The 20,159-nt window shown below is 41.8% G+C and overlaps 1 protein-coding gene across 10 annotated transcripts in view; it reads right to left on the reverse strand.

The window, feature by feature from the left end:
* The window catches only part of rab3ip (RAB3A interacting protein (rabin3)), a 70,444-nt gene that overhangs the window by 29,154 nt on the left and 21,131 nt on the right, over window positions 1-20,159 (reverse strand). For 8 of the 10 annotated variants that reach the window (XM_080191214.1, XM_080191221.1, XM_080191216.1 and 5 more), the window contains exons 2-4: window positions 17,081-17,350; window positions 13,674-13,929; window positions 4,049-4,144 (exon numbers count right to left, since the gene is read on the reverse strand). In XM_080191214.1, the coding sequence (XP_080047340.1) occupies window positions 4,049-4,144; window positions 13,674-13,929; window positions 17,081-17,325 (597 nt within the window). In that variant the 5' untranslated portion in view covers window positions 17,326-17,350. The remainder of the gene's footprint in view (window positions 1-4,048; window positions 4,145-13,673; window positions 13,930-17,080; window positions 17,351-20,159) is intronic. The other 2 variants (XM_080191219.1, XM_080191222.1) reach the window with 1 other exon arrangement.

Below are 20,159 nucleotides of genomic sequence, written 5' to 3' on the forward strand. Positions count from 1 at the left end.
ATGCAAATTACACTTTTGTTTGGTTCTTAAAATATGGGATTAATAGCAACATATCAGCAAAATGTTATCCATGGGGAAAAAAAAATCAAATACTCATGAGAAGAACAAGATTAGGTGTAAAGAATTCCATGATTAAGGGGATGGATAGACAGTTTTGCAGCTGTGCCCAGGGTCACATATGTCTGGTACCTCCCAGATGTCTAACTACATAACAGCAGGTGAAAACATTTCTGCATTAAGAGGTTAGCCTGCCAAATGCTCAGTCTTGGGGATAGAATAGATGACTAGGAAGTCCTTCCAGAGAAAGGGCCGAAAGACAGAATCTCTGCGCTGCCCCCCTGCCCCCCCCCCCCCCCCACCTCCTCCCCAAGTTGAAATGTGTAATACTAGGGAGCATACACTTAAGGTGAGGGGGGAACATTTAAAGAAGTTGTGAGGGTTACATTTTTTTTTAAAGACACAGTGGTACGTGTCTGGATCGCGTTGCCAGGAGTGGTGGCATAGGCATATACAATAGGGCATTTAAGGGGCTTTTAGGTAAGCACATGAATATGCATGGAATAGAGGAATATGGGCCAAAGCCAGGCAGAAGGGATTAGTTTAATTTGGCATCATGTTCAGCACAACACTGTGGGTCAAAGGGGCTGTTTGCATGCCATACGATTCTATGTTCTAAAACTCCACGTTATCTTAGAGACTTAGGTCAACAATGACACTGGTTAGGTAAGAGTACAGGAACTTTTTTTTAAAATATACAGACGTAAAAAAGATAAATTGAGAAACATTGAAGCATTTTTAGGAGCAAGAGGGTAGCACGAGAAAGAGTAGGCCCACTCAAGGACAATGGAGAGAAGTTATGCGTGGAGCCACAAGAAGTGGGTAATCCTCAATGAGTACTTTGGAGCGGTATTCACTCCAAAGGATAAGGACATGATGGACGTGGAGGTCAGGGGTAGGTGCGTGAACGCTCTAGAGAATGTCAATATATCAAAGCAGGCCAGATGGGATCTATCACAAGTTACTGCAGGAGGCAAGGGGAGAAATAGCTGGGGCCTTAACGTATCTTCGCATCCTCTTTAACCACAAACGAGGTTCCAGAGGACTGGAGAATAACCAATGTTGTTCCCTTACTTAAGAAAGGAAGAAGTGATAACCCAGGAAATTACAGCAGCCTGACATTATCGGGAGGAAGTTTTTGGCAGATATACTGAGGGAGAGGATATACGCATATTTGGAAGAAAATGTACTAGCTAGTGATAGACAACATTATTTTGCATAGGGAAGGTCATGTCTCACCAACTTGATAGAATTTTTGAAGAGGTGACAATGATAATTGATGTGGATGTAGTTTATATGGACTTTAGTAAGGCACTTGACAAGGTCCCACATGGTAGATTGGTACAAAAACTAAAATTACATGGATTTGGGATGGATTGGCTAGATGGATACAGAACTGGCTTGGTTATGGAAGACTGAGTAGCAGTGGAAGGGTGTCTTTCAAAATGGAGTTCTTTAGCGGATGACGTTCCACAGGAATCAGTGCTGGGACCTATGTTGTTTGTATATAAAAATGCTTTGGAGGATAACGTGGATGGTCTGATTAATAAGTTTGCGAATGACACGAAGATTGGTAAAGTTACTGATAATGCCAGAGGTTGTCAGAGGATACAACAGGATATAGGTAGATTGGAGCCTTGGGCACAGAAATGACAGATGGAGTTTAATCCGGACAAATACAAGGTAAATACATCTTGGAGGATCAAAATTTAGGTGTGAACTATACTGTAAATGGCAAACACTTAGGAACATTAACATAGAAGGACCTAGGAATGCAGGTCCATAGTTCCCTAAAAATGGTAACACAGGTGGCCAAGGTGATTAAGACGGCATATGGCAAGCTTGCCTTCAGCCGGGACATTGAGTACATAAGAACATAAGAACATAAGATGTTCTTATGTTCTTATGTACTCAATGTCCCGGCTGAAGGCAAGCTTGCCATATGCCGTCTTAATCACCTTGGCCACCTGTGTTACCATTTTTAGGGAACTATGGACCTGCATTCCTAGGTCCTTCTATGTTAATGTTCCTAAGTGTTTGCCATTTACAGTATAGTTCACACCTAAATTACAAGAGTTGGCAAATCATGTTGCAGCTATATAAAACCTTGGTTAGTGCACATTTAGATATTTGTGTGTAGTTCTGGTCACCATATTACCAAAAGGACATGGAAACTTGAGTGCAAAAGTGGTTCACCAGGATGTTACCTGGTCTCAACGGTGATGTTATGACAGGTTGAATAAATTAGGGTTATTTTCACTGGAAAGATGGAGGCTGAGGGGAGACCTGACAGAGCTCTACAAAATTATGTGAGGCATAGGTAAGGTGGTGAGTGGGACAAGGGTGGAGGCGTCAATTCCAAGGGGGCACAGATTCAAGGTAAGAGGGGGAAGTTGAAGGGACATTTGTGGGGGAAGTTTTTCCACAGAGAGAGTGGTGGTTGTCTGGAATGCACTGCCAGAGGAGGTGGTGGAAGCAGACACGTTACCAACATTTAAGAGGGATTTGGATGGGTACACGAATAGCAAGGGAATAGAGAGATACGGACCAAGTAAGGGCAGAAGTTCGGACATCATGATCAGCACAGGCTTGGGAGGGCCAAACGGCCAGTTCCTATGCTGTATTTTTCTTTGTTCTTATTCATTTTGTGTGAAATGAATATAACACAAAATAATTTTGTCTGGTACAGATAGAATAAAAAGGGATAACATGCAAGATTAATGCAGTCTACTCAGTTAAAAGAAAACAGGGAGCAATAACTTTGTAGTTAACTCTAGGAAACGTGCAGGAAGAAATTTACGAGGCATCGGATTGGAAATCTATAAATGGTGCAACATGATCTTGAACACAACACTAGACTCTTGCATAGAATAACTGGTCATGGAACCTACTCCAGTCAGGTCACTATTGGTCCTGATATTATGTAACAGATGGTTGAACAGGTCAGCTTCAAAACAATTTAAGAAATATCCATCTTTAGTCCCATTACTTTTTAATGGTACTAAATCCACTGATCTTAAATCCCTCACCTTGACTTTTTTTTTAAAGTTTACCCAATACAACTGATATTTTGTCTTCTTTCACCATTGCAAAAAGGAATGCACAGAACTCTTAACAAGACTCCTATTTCCATACTACACATTACAGTCTTGCATCTATCTTCAATGGGCCCACATTACTCTTTGCCACTGTTTCACATAATACATTTCTAAAAATGTTTGTGATTAGTTTGGATATCCCTTACAAGTTTATTTTCCTGTAGCAGGGTGGGGAGGAGAGCAAAAAAGACATACAAGGGGAAAACTGCACACCATTCTTGACTTAACAGCTCTCCGAATCCACGTTCCCTTGCATTTGCTTTTTATCTTCATAATGTTATATACCTCATTATTATTGACCTTGGTTACTTAACTAAACGTGGAGCCTGTCTCTCTTTGGGATACAGATTGTACCAAATGTTTTTTGAATACTCTTCATGGTTTGTATGTTTACTCAATCCAGTTTACTTTAGTCTGTTATCCACCAGCAAATTTAGTTTGGTCCTGTAATAATCTTGCTGAGGGCAGTCTTCCATTACCAACACCCTTTATTTACATGGTGAATAAAGCACCTCATCTGCAGATCATGCCCACAGGTTCTTTGGCTGCTGCCGTAGTAGATACAGCTGTTAAACTCCAACTGTGCCTTTTCTCTTGGATGAGCCTCCACTTGCTCAGTAAGGGAACTCTTACTCCATGAGGAGATCTATTGATGATCCCTCTGGCCATCATAACAGGTCTGTTCCCTGGTCAGTTCCAAAAATCTAATTCTAGAGAAAAACTGTCCCAACTTGTAATCAGTTCAACCAAGTCTAGGTATTTTCAGGAGGGAAGCACATTTGAAACTCAACTTCACTCGACAGTGCACAAAACTGAAATTTTGTAAAGGCATGGTTAAATTGAATTATACATTCAATATGGCCTAGATCCAGCTTGTACTGGTTAATACAAACCTCAAATAAACTAGCTGTAAGTTCTTCTAGTTCTTGGCCCAACTGGTCTCTAACTTTGGATAATCGCTCACATTCTTCATCTTTTAGTTTCAACTCCTGTAATGCAGCAATTACGGACAATTACCTTTTTATAATTTATAAGCTGTACTACTACAAAAAACATGCAATTTTTATAACTTTATCTGAACAAACCTTCAAGAGAGGAGATTTTCACTTCAATATTTTTATATGGTGCTTGTATTTAAGAATGACAGGAATATAAAACCATCTTGGAACAATTTCCCACTCAAAGAAATCCCCAAAACTGAGGTTTTAAAAGGCTTTTATATTAAAATTTCAGTTAACAGCAAAAGCTACAAAACCAGTGGCTACTCTACATCCTTCTGGGAATAAAGCATGATTTTTGTGCATACACTATACAAGATTATACTCCATCTGCCAGGTCCTCGCCCACTCACTTAGCCTATCCAGATCCCTCTGCAGACTTTCCACACCCTCCTCTATATAGATGATATGGAGGAGGGGGCTGAGAGTAGGGTAACAAAATTTGCTGATGAGTGGTGAAGCAAATTACGAGGAGGGTGTGGGAAGTCTGCAGAGGGATCTCGATCAGCTAAGCGAGTGGGTGAGGACCTGGCAGATGGAGTATAATGTTAGCAAGTGTGAGGTTATCCACTTTGGCAGAAATAATAGTAGAAGGGATTACTATTTAGAGGGCAAAAAGCTGCAGCATGCTATGGTGCAGAGGGACCTGGGGGTCCTTGTGCATGAGTCGCAAAAACCCAGTCTGCAGGTGCAGTAGGTGATCAAGAAGGCGAATGGAATGCTAGCCTTTATAGCGAGGGGGATAGAATATAAAAGGAGGAGGTCTTGCTGCAAATTGTACAGGGTACTGGTGAGGCCGCAGCTGGAGTACTGTGTGCAGTTTTGGTCGCCGCACTTGCACAAGGATATTTTGGTCTTGGAGGGAGTGCAGAGGAGGTTCACTAGGCTGTTACCGGAGATGAGGGGGTTGGACTATGAAGGGAGACTGAATAGACTGGGTCTGTACTCGTTGGAGTTTAGAAGGATGAGGGGGGAATCTTAGAGACGTACAAGATAATGAAAGGGTAGAGGTAGAGAGATTCTTCCCGCTTAGAAAGACTGGCGGGACTAGAGGGCACAGCCTCAAGATAAGGGGGACGCAGTTCAGATTGGAGTTGAGGAGGAACTTCTTCACTCAAAGGGTGGTGAATCTCTGGAATTCTCTGCCCATTGAAGTGGTGGAGGCTACCTCGCTAAATATATTTAAGTCACAGGTAGATAGGTTTTTGACAGACGAGGGAATTAAGGGTTATGGGGAGAAAGCGGGAAAGTGGAACTGATACAGTTCAGATCAGCCATGATCTTATTGAATGGCGGAGCAGGCTCGAAGGGCTAGATAGCCTACTCCTGCTCCTATTTCTTATGTTCTTATGTAAGAAAGAAAACATCTCAAATCATTTAAATAACTGGGTAAAGGAAGGCTTATATCCTATTTCAAACAAATAGCCAAGAGAGGGAGAAAACCTAATTCCTTTGTTCCATCAGCATGAAGTGCATTTTCTTAAAATAAAGGAAGTGACGGCCTTATCTTCAAATATTTTTAAAATTCTATATTTTACTTTAAAAGAAAAAGACCATATGGTACCTACTTTGCCAAACTAGGTCTGCCAATATAAAGGCAAGACATGAGTATCTGCACTAAACTGAGCCTCCCTGTACCTCTCCTCCTCAGCATCATGAAAGCACTAATCCACTGTCTAAATTGCATGATTTTGCAGTCAGCTTCATTGTTCATTAAAACAAAAACAGCACAGCACCCTCTCCAGTGCTAGCAAAGCTGTGTCCTCACCAATCTGATTAAAGGATCTTTACTCTCAAAAAGTCTGAATTACGATATCACAGTTTCAATAGTTAATTTAATGTTAAACAATATTTGAAAAGCAAAATAAAATAGGAAAAGTGAGGTTTGAAGGAGCACCCGAGCGAGAGTAAATAGTAGAAACAGAGAGAAAGTGAGAGATGAGATGATGCCAAATAAGGCATAAGAAAATAAAATTTAACTGATCTTTTTAAAAATCTCCAGCAATAATTAATATTGGAAGGCAGTTAACTCCGCACTCAGAATTAAATTTTCAGTGCCAGAAAAATTGTTTGGCAGTAAAGAACATTTACCTTGTAGTTAAAAATTCACTTACACTTGAACGGACAAAATCGAACTTTTTCTGTACCACAATTTCTCTTCCACATATTTGAATACCAAATCTCAGCAAGGTACCTGAATAGCATAGATTCTACAGAAATTACCAATTTCATTTGTACATTTAACTGCACATGCTAGAATACTGTTGGACTTGCTCCTTAATAAAAAGGAGAGAGTGCATAGCCTCACCATTATCCTTACTGGAAAATCTAGACCACTGTCTTTGATCAGAAGAGTATTTAAGATATAGATTAGACATTAGGAAATAGATTTTCCTGAAGAGAGGCAAGGATAAATTTAAATAGATTGATCCATCAACTTCAATAAGCATAGTGGAGGACATGCCCCTGTCTACATCAACGGTGACGAAGGAGGAATAGTCAACAACTTCAAATATTTACGTGTCCAGGTCACCAACAATATGTCCTGGTCCCTCATGCCAATAAGAAATAGGAGCAGGAGTAGGCCATCTAGCCCCTCGAGCCTGCCCCGCCATTCAATAAGATCATGGCTGATCTGTCGTGGCTCAGTTCCACATTCCCGCCCTCTCCCCATAACCCTTAATCCCCTCTCTTATCAAAAACCCATCAACCCACGTCTTAAAAATATTTAGCGAGGCAGCCTCCACCACTTCAACGGGCAGAGAATTCCAGAGATTCACCACCCTTTGAGTGAAGAAGTTCCTCCTCAACTCCGTCGCCTGCTGTAGTTTTTCGCTACGTAATGCTATAGTTAAGAAAGCCCAATGCCTCAACTTTCTCAGAAGAGCAACGAAATTTGACATATCTACTGCGACTCTCACCAGCTTTTACAGATGCGCCATAGAAAGCATTTTTTTCGGTTGTATCACAGCTAGGTATGGCTCCTGCTCTGTCCAAGACCACAAGAAACTACAAAGGGTTGTGAACAAAGCCCAGTCCATCACTCAAACCAGCCTCCCATCCACTCACTCCTTCCACACCTCCCACTGCCTCAGGAAAGCTGCCAGCATAATTAAGGACCCCACATACTCTTCCACTTTCTTCCATTGGGAAGAAGATACAAAAGTCTGAGCAACCAACTCAAGACTAGCTTCTACATCAGACTTTTGAACAGACCTATCTTGCAGTAAGTTGATCTTTCTCTACACCCTAGCTATGACTGTAATACTACATTCTGCACCCTCTCCTTTCCTTCTCTACGTATAGTATGCTGTGTCTATATAACACGCAAGAAACAATACTTTTCACTGTATACTAATACATGTGACAATAAATCAAATCAAACCATTACTAGATTCACTGAACAACAGAAAAGGTTGTCTTTTTCAGTTGCCAATTTTAACCTCAAATTCTCAGAAGCACTACATACAAAACATTATACAGGATGAAGAAACTCTGCATCCATTTAATTTGAAACTTTTGCCCAAGGTGAGAGTACAACCTTGCGACTATGAGACTTGTGCTAATTAGCTTAATCTAAACAAAAATAACCATAAATGTCAAGTACCAACTAAGTATGCATGGCACATCAGGCAGCTGACTCCTTCAATTATATACATCCTTTATATATTTGCAAAGTTGGATTGACTATTACCATTTTGAAATGTGCTTTTGTTGATCAGTAAAAGTGTTCTTGTAATGGCTATATTATTAAATCATCAACTGCACCAGGCTGTTTCACTACTGTAAAAATCACATTCAAAGGTGACAACTGTTTCTATATAACAGAAATAGTTTAATGAACTTGTGTACATGTGAGGATATTAGTGTAACAAAGCTATGTGCATCTGTCAATTATTTTGCTCCATTACACTGGTAATTCTCATCAAGAATTACAGTAACTTTGCCATGAAATAAAATTAAATTTATATGACACCTCTATCATAATGGAACAAAGTGATTCACAAGACAATTATAAAACTAAACATGGCGATTTAAATCAGATGACCTAAAGGAAGGCATGGTGTAAAGGCAGAGTGTTGCAACTGAAGACAAAAAGAAGGAAATAAAAAAGTATCTGGGATGCTCAAGAGACAAGACTTAGATGAGAGCAGATATCTCAGAGGATTGTGGACTTGGAGGAGCTCACAGATGAGAAAAGGCAAACGTGGGAGGCTAGCTCGGAGTATTAGGGAATAGACGAGACAAAAAAGGTAAGAAAAGCACAAATAGAGGGCTTCAGCAACAGATGAGCTGGTGTCAGGGTGAAGTTTCAAAAGGTGGAAAACAGCAGTCTGAGCGAGTGTGTTTGGAAGCTCATCTCATGGTCAAATAAACAAGTTACAAACAGACTGTTTAGACTCAGATAGTTGTTGAGGAGAAGGGAGGCAGTTGGCAGCTAGGGAACCGAGTTTTGAACAGAAGTAGAAACTTCAGTTCCCAATATTTAATTGGGAGGAAAACTAAAATGTAAAGGGAGTAAACTTCCCATTTGCACAGCCATTGCTCAATCTTTTGTCTTTTTCATTCTTTCGTGGAGATGGGCATCACTAGCAAGACTACCATTTATACGACTCACCCCTAATTACCCTCAAGAAGGTGGTGGCCAGCTGTCTGCCTGAACTGCTGCAACATGTGGTGCAGATACACCCAGTGCTGTTGAGGGAGTTCCAGGATTTTGACCCAGCGACAGTGGAGGAATGGTGAATTAGTTCCAAGTCAGACTAGTGTGTGGGGTTCGAGGGAAATTACAGGTAGTGGCGTTCCCATGCATCTGCTGACCTTTGTCCTTCTACCTGGTGCAGGGCATTGGTCCAGGAGGTGCTGTTGAAGGAGCTTTCATGAGTTCCAATATTGCATCATGCTCATGATGCACACTGCTGCCACTGTGCATCAGTGGTGGAAGGTGAAGGTGTTAGATGGTGTGCCAAATAGATTGCTTTGTTCTGGATGCATCTTCAGCATTGTTGGAATTCCACTGATCAGCATCTTCAGTATTGTTGGAATTCCACAAGTTGAGAGCATTCCATCACATTCCTTGCTTCTGCCTTGTAGATGGTGGATAGGCTTTGGGAAATCGCGCTGAATTACTCTGTGCAGAATTCCAAGCCTATACCCTGCTTCCGTTCAATTTCTGATCAACGTAATGCCCAGGTTATTGACAAAGGAGATTTAGAAATGGTAATGTATTGAAAGACACCTTAATGGAGATGGTTATTGCCTGGCACTTGTGTGGTGCAAATGTTACTTGTCACTTAATCAGACCAAGTCTGAATGTTGTCCCAATCTTGCTGCATATGGGCACATATAGCTTCAGTGTCTGAGGAGTTTGACAAGGTACCTCACAAAAGGTTATTGCAGAAGGTCAGGGGACATGGAGTTGGGGGTAGGGTGTTAGCGTGGATAGAGGATTGGCTGTCAAATAGGAGGCAGAGAGTGGGGGTCAATGGGTGCTATTCGGATTGGCGGTTGGTGACTAGTGGAGTGCCCCAGGGGTCGGTGCTGGGGCCTCAGCTATTTACCATTTATATAGATGATCTGGAGGAGGGAACCGAGTGTATGGTGTCAAAATTTGCTGATGACACCAAGATTGGTGGAACGGCAAATTGTGCGGAGGGTGTGGAGAGTCTGCAGAAGGATCTAGATAGGCTGGGCAAATGGGCCAGGAACTGGCAAATGGAATTTAATGTTGGCAAGTGCGAGGTGGTCCACTTTGGTAGGAATAATGGTAGGAAGGACTATTACTTACGTGGCGAAAAACTACAGCAGGCGACGGTGCAGAGGGACCTCGGGGTCCTTGTGCATGAGTCGCAAAAACCCAGCTTGCAGGTGCAGCAGGTGGTCAGGAAGGCGAATGGGATGCTGGCCTTCATAGCGAGGGGAATTGAATATAAAAGTAGAGAGGTCTTGCTGAGGCTGTATAGGGCATTGGTGAGGCCGCAGCTGGAGTAGTGTGTGCAGTTTTGGGCGCTGTACTTACGCAAGGATATTTTGGCCTTGGAGGGAGTGCAGAGGAGGTTTACTAGGCTGATACCGGAGTTGAGGGGGTTGAGCTATGAGGAGAGGCTGAATAAACTAGGCTTGTACTCGTTGGAGTTTAGAAGAATGAGGGGAGATCTCATTGAGACGTATAAGATGATGAATGGGATGGATAGGATAGAGGTGGAGAGACTCTTCCCGCTCAGAAAGGACAGTAGGACTAGGGGGCACAGCCTCAAGATGGGGGGGGGGGTGCGGTTTAGAACGGAGTTGAGGAGGAACTTCTTCACTCAAAGGGTGGTGAATCTCTGGAATTCTCTGCCCGTTGAAGTGGTGGAGGCTACCTCGCTAAATATTTTTAAGACGCGGGTTGATGGGTTTTTGATAAGAGAGGGGATTAAGGGTTATGGGGAGAGGGCGGGAATGTGGAACTGAGCCACGACAGATCAGCCATGATCTTATTGAATGGCGGGGCAGGCTCGAACGGCTAGATGGCCTACTCCTGCTCCAATTTCTTATGTTCTTATGTTTTTAAGAGTTGTGAATAGTGCTCAACATGTGCAATCATCAGCAAAAATCCCATTTCTGGCCTTATGATGGACGAAGGTCATTGACGTAGTTGCTGAAGATGGTTGGACCTCAGGACATTAGACTGACCTCCAACAACCAGAGTTTTTTTGCTTTATGCTTGATCTGATTCTAACCAGTGGAGAGTTTTCCCCTATTCCCACTGACTCCAGTTTTGCTAGGGTTCCTTGATGTTATACTTGTTTGAATGCAGCCTTGATGCCAAAGGCAATCGCTCTCACCTCATCAGCTCTTGTTCATGTTTGGACCAAGGCTGCAATTAGGTCAGAAGCCAGGTCAATCTGACAGAACCTAAACTAAGCATCAGTGAGCAGGTTGTTTCTGAACAAGCGCCACTTGATAGCACTGTCGATGACCCCTTCCATCACTTTGCTAATAATCAAGAGTAGGTTGATTGGGGTAGTAATAGGCCAGGTTGGGTTTGTCCTTTTTTTTGTCAGCAAGACATACTTGGGCTGTTTTTCACATTTCTGGATAGGTGCCAGTATTGTAGCTGTACTTGAATATCTTGGTTAAGAATTCAGATAGTTTTGGAGCATGTCTTCAGTATTATTGTTAGAATGTCATTAGGGTCCATAGCCTTTGCCGTGTCCAGTGTCTTCAGTCATCTTGATAGCATGTAGAGTAAATTAAATTGACTTAAAACTGGCATTTATGATGTTGGGGGCCTCAGGAGAAGGCAAAGATGAACTTGGCACTTCTGGCTGAACAAAGTTACAAATGCTACAACCTTGTCTTTTGCACAGATGCATGGGCTTCCCTATCAGGAGACTGGCACAGTAGCAAACACTGCTGCCTCATAATGCCAGGGGCCTGGGTTAAATTCCTGTCCATGGAGCTTTCCCCGTATCTGCTGGTTAGGTGCATTGGCCATGCTAAATTCTCACTCAGTGTAGCCAAATAGGCGCTGAAGTGTACTGACTAAGGGACTTCCACAGCAACTTCATTGCAGTGTTAACGCAAGCCTACTTGTAACATTATAACTGAACTGAACATTGAGAATGAGGCTATTTAGGGAGCCTTCTCCCCCCATTAGGCTGTTTAATTGCCCCCCACCATTCTGAACTGCAAAGCTCACTCTAACCCATTGGCTGTGGCATCACTTAGCTCGGTCTCTTGCATGCTGTTTCACTGTTTGGCACTCAAGTGTTGTAACTTCATTAGCTTTTTAGATATGCCTGGTGCTGATCTTGGCATGCTCTCCTGCACCCTTCATTGAACCAGGATTGACCACCTCACCAAATCCACCCCTCCCCTCCCTCAGTTTGATGATAACAGTATAGGATATGCCAGGCCACATGGGTATAGATTATGGTTGCATAGAATTCTGCTGCTGCTGATGCCCAGATTGGCTATATCTATTTGACGTCTATCCCATTTAGCACCATGAAAGTACCACAAAACATAGAGGATATCCTCAGAGCAAAGATGGGATCTCGTTTCCACAAAGACTGCATGGTGGTCACTCCTACCAACACTGTCATGGACAGATGCATCTGTGGTACATAGATTAGTGAGGATAAGGTCAAGTAGGTTTCACCTCTTGTCGGTTCCCTCACCACCCGCTACAGATGGAGTCCAGCAGTTCAGTTCTTTAGGACTTGGCCAGCTCAACAGTGGCGATGAAACTAAGCCACTCTTGGGTGATGGACACTAAAGTTTTCTTTTTATTCATTCATGGGATGTGGGCATCAATGGCTGAGCGGCATTCTAGGACATATCAGAGTCAATCACATTGCTGTGGATCTGGAATCACATGTAGGCCAGAATAGGTAAGGACAGCAGATTTCTGTCTGTAAAGGACATTAGTGAACAAGATGGGTTTTTACAACAATTGAAAGTGGTTCATGGTCATTTGACTTTTAATTCCAGATTTTTTTTCACCTGTTGTGGCAGGTCCCTAGATTATCAGCCCAATGATACCACTGTGCTGGAGTTTCCACCAAGAGTACAGTTCTTTGCGCTAACCACGCTCAAGTGCTTCTTCCAAGTGGTGTTCAACATGGAGGACCATCAATTTATTAGCTGGAGGGAGAGCTCAAGATTGTAATTAGCAGCAAGTTTCCATGTCCATGTTTTACCTGACACCTCATGGGGTCTAGAATCGATGTCTACAACTCCAAGGCAATTACCTCTCCACAGAGTACTACTGTGCTGCCACTTTGGTGGGTCTGCCTTGCTAGTGGGGCAGAACACACACAGGGATGGTGATAGTGGTACCTGGGACATTGACTCATATTACAGATAATGAAAATGATTATGTCAGGTTATTGCTTGATTGGTCTTTGAGACAGCTCTCATTTTTGGTTCAAGCCCCCAGCCATTGGTAAGCAGAGTCAATATGACTTGATTTGATTTGATTTGCTATTGTTATTTCTAGGTGTTCGGCCGGGTTTCATTCCTTTTTATAGGCTTTGTAGTAGTTTGATGCACTGAGTGGCTTGCTAGCCATTTCAGAAGGCATTTAATAGTCAATCATACTGCTGAGAGTCTGGAATCAAATATAGGTCAGACCAGCTAAAGACTGCAAATTTCCTTTCCTAAAAAGATGGGTGTTAATGCCAAACAATGGTTTTATGGTCACTATTACAAAGACTAGCTTTTTAATTCCAGATTTGTTAACTCAGTTTATATTCCACCAGCCACTGTGGTGGAATTCAAACCAGCATCCTCACAGCGTTAGCCTGGGCATCTGAATTACTAGCCCATTATCATCACTATGTTATTGCTTTCTCCTTGTGCCAATAATGATGCTCAGAAGAAAGAAAAATAAAGCCATGAACAAAACCTCAGTTTGTATTCATATTAGCTGCATTGAAGTCTGATCTTAAAGCTTTGTAACTAACATTTCTAATAATCCTTAAATACACGTACTTTTAAATATATTACTTTTGACAAAGATAACCTTACTTACCCTTTGAGCCTTGGCAAGTTCTTCCTTCAATCTTTCATAGCCTTTTTCCCTTACTTCCAGCACAAATGGACTTCTCAAATGAGACAGACTGTCTGTGCTTTGTCCCAAGACATCCTCAGCATCTTCTTGCACTTCATTTGCTAATACACCTTGTAAAAACTCCACCTCTGCACGATGGTTGCCAATATCACTTGCCTGCTGTTTTGGTGAGCCATGCACTGCTCCAGAGGCGGCGCATGATATGGAGAATGGACTGCTGGAATCATTAATACATTATGAAAAAAATGACAAACACCTATTTTAAAAATATGAACTAACTAACTGATTTCAGCCTAAATGCAAAACTGTACAGAACCATTGAATTAAAAGGGATAAATCACAGTGAAATTAGCAACAGATTACTGCAGCATAGCAATGGCCTGTCTCAATGTTTAAACTTCTACAGTTTGTACGTGGAACATAAGTATAGTTATACATAAAAGCAAATTTTGAACAAAATTTCAGAACCTCTTAGATCAAGGGTACACTTTTAGAATTTGACAACTCCAAAACAAACGTCAAGTCTGAAGTAGACAAACATAGTTAAGATGGCACAAGATGATGTGAAAGGCAGAACCAAAAGAACTTCCTGCAATGAAAACCAACAATGCAGAAAGTTAATGCACCTGGACTTTTGAAAACAGCACGAAACATAAGAACATAAGAAACAGGAGCAGGAGTAGACCGTCTAGCCCTTCGAGCCTGCCCCGCCATTCAATAAGATCATGGCTGATCTGTCATGGCTCAGTTCCACATTCCCGCCCTCTCCCCATAACCCTTACTGCCCTTGCTTATCAAAAACCCATCAACCCGCGTCTTAAAAACATTTAGCAAGGCAGCCTCCACCACTTCAACGGGCAGAGAATTCCAGAGATTCACCACCCTTTGAGTGAAGAAGTTCCTCCTCAACTCCGTTCTAAACCGCACCCCCCCCTTTACCTTGAGGCTGTGCCCCCTAGTCCGACTGTTCTTTCTGAGCAGGAAGAGTCTCTCCACCTCTATGCTATCCATCCCATTCATCATCTTATATGTCTCAATGAGATCTCCCCTCATTCTTCTAAACTCTAACGAGTACAAGCCTAGTTTATTCAGCCTCTCCTCATAGCTCAACCCCCTCAACTCCGGTATCAGCCTAGTAAACCTCCTCCGCACTCCCTCCAAGGCCAAAATATCCTTGCGTAAGTGCGGCACCCAAAACTGCACACAGTGCTCCAGCTGCGGCCTCACCAGTGCCCTATACAGCTGCAGCAAGACCGCCCTACTTTTATATTCAATCCCCCTCGCTATGAAGGCCAGCATCCCATTAGCCTTCCCGACCACCTGCTGCACCTGCAGGCTGGGTTTTTGCGACTCATGCACAAGGACCCCGAGGTCCCTCTGCACCATCGCCTGCTGTAGTTTTTCGCCACGTAAGTAATAGTCCTTCCTACCATTATTCCTACCAAAGTGGACCACCTCGCACTTGCCAACATTAAATTCCATTTGCCAGTTCCTGGCCCATTCGCCCAGCCTATCTAGATCCTTCTGCAGACTCTCCACACCCTCCGCGCAATTTGCCGTTCCACCAATCTTGGTGTCACCAGCAAATTTCGACACCCTACACTCGGTTCCCTCCTCCAGATCATCTATATAAATGGTAAATAGCTGAGGCCCCAGCACCGACCCCTGGGGCACTCCACTAGTCACCAACCGCCAATCCGAATAGCACCCATTGGCCCCCACTCTCTGCCTCCTATTTGACAGCCAATCCTCTATCCACGCTAACACCCTACCCCCAACTCCATGCCCCCTTACCTTCTGCAATAACCTCTTGAGGTACCTTCTCAAACGCCTTCTGAAAATCAAGAAAGACCACATCCACCGGCTCTCCTCTATCCACCGCCCTAGACACATCCTCATAGAACTCCAATAAATTTGTCAGACACGACTTCCCCTTAACGAAACCGTGCTGCGTCTGCTCTATCAAACAATTCTCCTCAAGATGCCTCGCTATTTCCTCCTTGATGACGGATTCTAACATTTTACCTACAACAGACGTTAAACTAACCGGCCTATAATTCCCTGCCTTTTGCCTGCCACCCTTCTTAAACAACGGCGTAACATTAGCCGTTTTCCAATCTTCCGGCACTTCCCCGGAATCCAGCGATGTTTGGAAAATAACCACCAAGGCATCCACTATCACCTCCGCCATTTCTTTCAGAACCCTTGGATGCATTCCATCCGGTCCTGGGGACTTGTCCACAATCAGTCCCTCCAGTCTGTCGAGCACCGCCTCTCTAGTAACAATAATGTCATTGAGACCCTTCAGTCCTACCATCTTTCCATCACTAACACCAGGCAAATTATTCACGTCCTCCTCCGTGAAGACCGAAACAAAAAAGTTATTCAAGGCCTCAGCCATTTCCCCATCCCCTACCACTAAGTCCCTCCTCTCATCCTCTAAGGGTCCAACGTTCACCCTAGCCAGCCTCTTCCCTTTTTATATATTTATAAAAACTCTTGCTATCCTTTTTTATATTAAGCGCTAGCCCAGCTTCATAGTTTATCCTACCCTTCTTTATCAACTTCTTTGTCAATCTTTGTTGACTTTTAAACCTCTCCCAATCCTCTTCTCGCCCACTACTCTTAGCTACTCTAAATGCCTCCGCTTTTAATTTAACACTTTCCTTCACCTGCAATGCACAGTTATAGCTGTCATGAATCTAAGTGTTTAAGAGACCGAAAGGGTCTTATTCAGCAAATTGCCATTTTTTTTTAGAAACCAAATTTCTCTGCTCTTCTTTTGAAGGTATTGACATTGACAGAGGTATAGATCCATAAAGGCCACCTGGTACCTCACAAATATATTTCAGTTGATATGTTTGCAATTAGAGGCAAGGCTATATTTACCATAGGAGATATCACAACCAAATATCACCTAGTCCTCACCTGCTGTGCGTAAAAGTGATTGCTGATAGCTAGGTATCCAAAGTGGGGAACCAGCTGGCATTTCTTCTCTATTGCTGAAGGATACTAAAAGCTAGCATTTCATAGTCACCCTATGGGATCATTCCTGGGACTGTCTGTCTTAGTTGCACTTTCATTTTACTAAGTTACCCATTACAGCTTGCCAAATGTTATCTTTTACTAGTGGTCCCGAATAACATTAAAATTGAAGATCAATATGTGACATTGAGGCTAAACAGATAATGTACCTGCTAAAAAGGAAATAGCTAAAATAAAGGTTAAGTTCTACAGTTCTAACTCTAAAGAAAAAACCCTATTACTCCTAAACCTATGCTTTCTCAACAAGAATATCAGATTTTACGAAAAAAAACAATTCAGCAGCATAGTAAAAGCTAACAATTAAATCTGGAAGTTAAACATACCTGACATTTTTTGATTCTCCACTGCTGAGATGTTGAGAGGATGGATAAATTGGTTGTGTTGGAAGGTCTACAGCAATCAGGGTGCTAGTTTGAACTGGGGACGAGCTCACTAATGAGAGTGGGTGATAAGAAAGTCCTGATGTGGCAGTTTCTGTAGTCTCTAGTTGAGCCAGTTCAGAGTAATCTGGAGAGGAAGGTGAAGCTAAATTCACTTCATGGAAGCCTTCAAGAGTGTTGCTTGCCATAGCAGTGGGTTCATTATATAAAGCCCTATGCATATGAAGAAAAAGAGGTAAATTTAGAAAGTTTGAGAAAATGAAGCCACTGATAAAATCCAACTATTTCTGATGTGGTCTTCAATCTCTTAATACTGGAAATGATAGTGCACTTGGCTGTACAAAACAACACCAAATAGGAGACCGAATTAGCAAAAGGTATTCCAAGAGATATAGCAACAGAAATTCAAATTATGCAACGGACCAAAGAGGCCACAATAGAAAAAAGTACAAGCAACAAGTCACCATCTTGACATCATGGTATATTAAAGGGAATCCTTCCTTATTTCCCTGGTTGACACTGAGCTGGTTTCAGGGATGCAATATTTGAGAAGAATGTGTTTTCACAATCACACTAGTATTTCTACGATAAAGACCACTGTTCTTCATACAGCTAACGGGGATCCCTCTTCAAATTTAAATCTATATTTGTCATATTCTCTCCATTCATGAATTACAAGAGGGAATGCAGATCAAGGTATTCAACAACTAAACTGTAAGACTGTCATATCACCATTATATTCACTAATGTATCATTATAGTTAATGTGACGCATGGGAGATGCCGTTCTACTGCTACACGGTGCAATTCCCAATGCATAGTTACAAAAATAAATGTTGCATCTGTGACATGGAAGCTCCAGTATTACTAGATTAAAATTTTAACAGTTAATTTCAGACTAATTTTCTTCACTCCTGAATGTCTCCTCTCATTGTTGAGGTTCTAAAGCATTAGTCACTTTTCAGGACATCAACGTAGCTAGAACAAACAGTACAGTACGGTACAGGGATAGGCCCTTCAGCCCATGAAGTCTGTGCTGACACAGATGCCTCTCTAATCTAATATTTTCTTGCTTCTACCTCCTCCAGCAGCACATTCGAGGCATTCACCATCCTTTGTGAAAAACTTGCCCTAGCATCTCTTTTAAAACTTTCCACCTATGCCAAGTAATTGACCCTTCGACCCTGGGAAAAAGAACCTGACTATCCATTCTGTCCAAACCTGTCATAAGCTGGGAAACCTCTATCAGGTTCTCCTTCATCCTCTGATGCTCCAGTGAAAACAATCCAAGTTTATTCAACTTTTCTTCATCGCCCATATCCTCCAAACCAGGCAGCATCCTGGTAAATCTCTTCTGCATCCCTTCCAATGTATCAACATCCTTTCGGTAGTGTGGCAACCAGGATACTCCAAATGCTGCCGAACCAAAGTCTTATACAGCTGCAACATGATTTTCAATTCCTATACTCGATGCCCTGCCCAATGAAGGCCAGCATGCCGTACAACTTCTTGACCACCTGAGTTGCCACCTTCAGGGAACTGTGGATCTGCACGCCTAGATCCCTGTCTATGCTATTAGTCAGCTAGCTATTAGTCAGAATACTGTGTTGATACAAGACAAATATAGATCAATGTTTTAGCAAACATCATCATTCAAATTGTTATAGATATCACATTTTGATTCTTATATTCAATTTAGTTAGGAGATGAGGAAACAGCAAGGGTTTTAATCAGAAATAACCTAGTAACAGCTAAGATCACCAATTGGACAAAGTAGTTATGCCAGATTCTCCAAAACTCTTGATAGTGCATGGCAAAAATAAACAGCTGCAGTTGCTAGCATTTAGGTCAACTGTTCTAAATTTTGCTCTAACTACTGTCTGTACAAGCTAGAAATTAATTTTATGCAGTGATGGTCTGTATGGACCTTGCCCTGACCTTAGGAAGGTCCTGGTCAAATTCATAAGGTTGTAAATGCAAGTTGTACAGCACTGAATGACACAAAAGCGTAAACAAAGTATTTTCTTTTCTCTTTCATCAATCTCAAACATTTCAATAGAAACGCTAATGGTCATGAATAGCACTTAAATTTTCCTACAATCACAGTTTTGAAACTATTAGCGAGATTTATATAAATTCAATTTTGATAGTAAATCACATGAAAGGGGTATGACTTAAACACAACAACTCCAGCAAAAACTTCTTTTTAATGGCTTAAACTTTTAAAAACACACATGGTTTCACTAGTTTGATCTGAGCAAAATCAGCTGAAACAATGTGAAAGAAAGATCAGGTAATCTTAAACATATTACTTCAAGCACGAATGAGTTTCTGAAATTAAAACCGATGTTCTGAAATTTAATCCAGCCACAGATGAAAACATAAAAGATGGCACATTTGAGTGCTGATGAAAGGTCTCCAAATTGAGCTTATTTTAAGTGCACACATTACTAGGCACATTAAAACACTGAATATTCAAGTGACTCAAACTGACTAGTGTACTATCAACTAGTAAATAGTTCAGATAGTTATTTTAAGTGATTTAAAATCAAGTTACTCACAAGAGCACTAAGTTTTCTTTAACAAACTTATTTCAGCTGTACCAATGTAACTGCATCAAGTTAATGCTGTTAAAAAGAGGAATATCTGCAGAAAAACTATATTCTATTACAATAGCCCATTGTTCTGGTTCATGGAAAATTACAAGTTTTTGATTATACAAACACATTTTAATAGAAACTTGAACTGTAACCTAACCAGTGCAATTTTTAGCACAACTTTCAACCAATGGTTCTGAACATGCCTACAATTTTAGATCATCCTTATGAATTTTCTTTAAAAGGAGATCATTGACTCTGAAGCATCATTAGATGACTCCTTACTGTAAATAGAGCTTTGACAAAGGGTCATCTGGATTTGAAATGTCAACTCTTTTCTCTCCATACAGACACTGCCGGACCCGCTGAGCTTTTCCAGCATTTTCTCTTTTGGTTTCAGATCCCAACATCCATAGTAGTTTGCTT

The sequence above is a fragment of the Carcharhinus amblyrhynchos genome, chromosome 6 (genome assembly GCF_965287045.1).
Source record: "Carcharhinus amblyrhynchos chromosome 6, sCarAmb.v2.hapA, whole genome shotgun sequence".
NCBI classification, from domain to species: domain Eukaryota; kingdom Metazoa; phylum Chordata; class Chondrichthyes; order Carcharhiniformes; family Carcharhinidae; genus Carcharhinus; species Carcharhinus amblyrhynchos.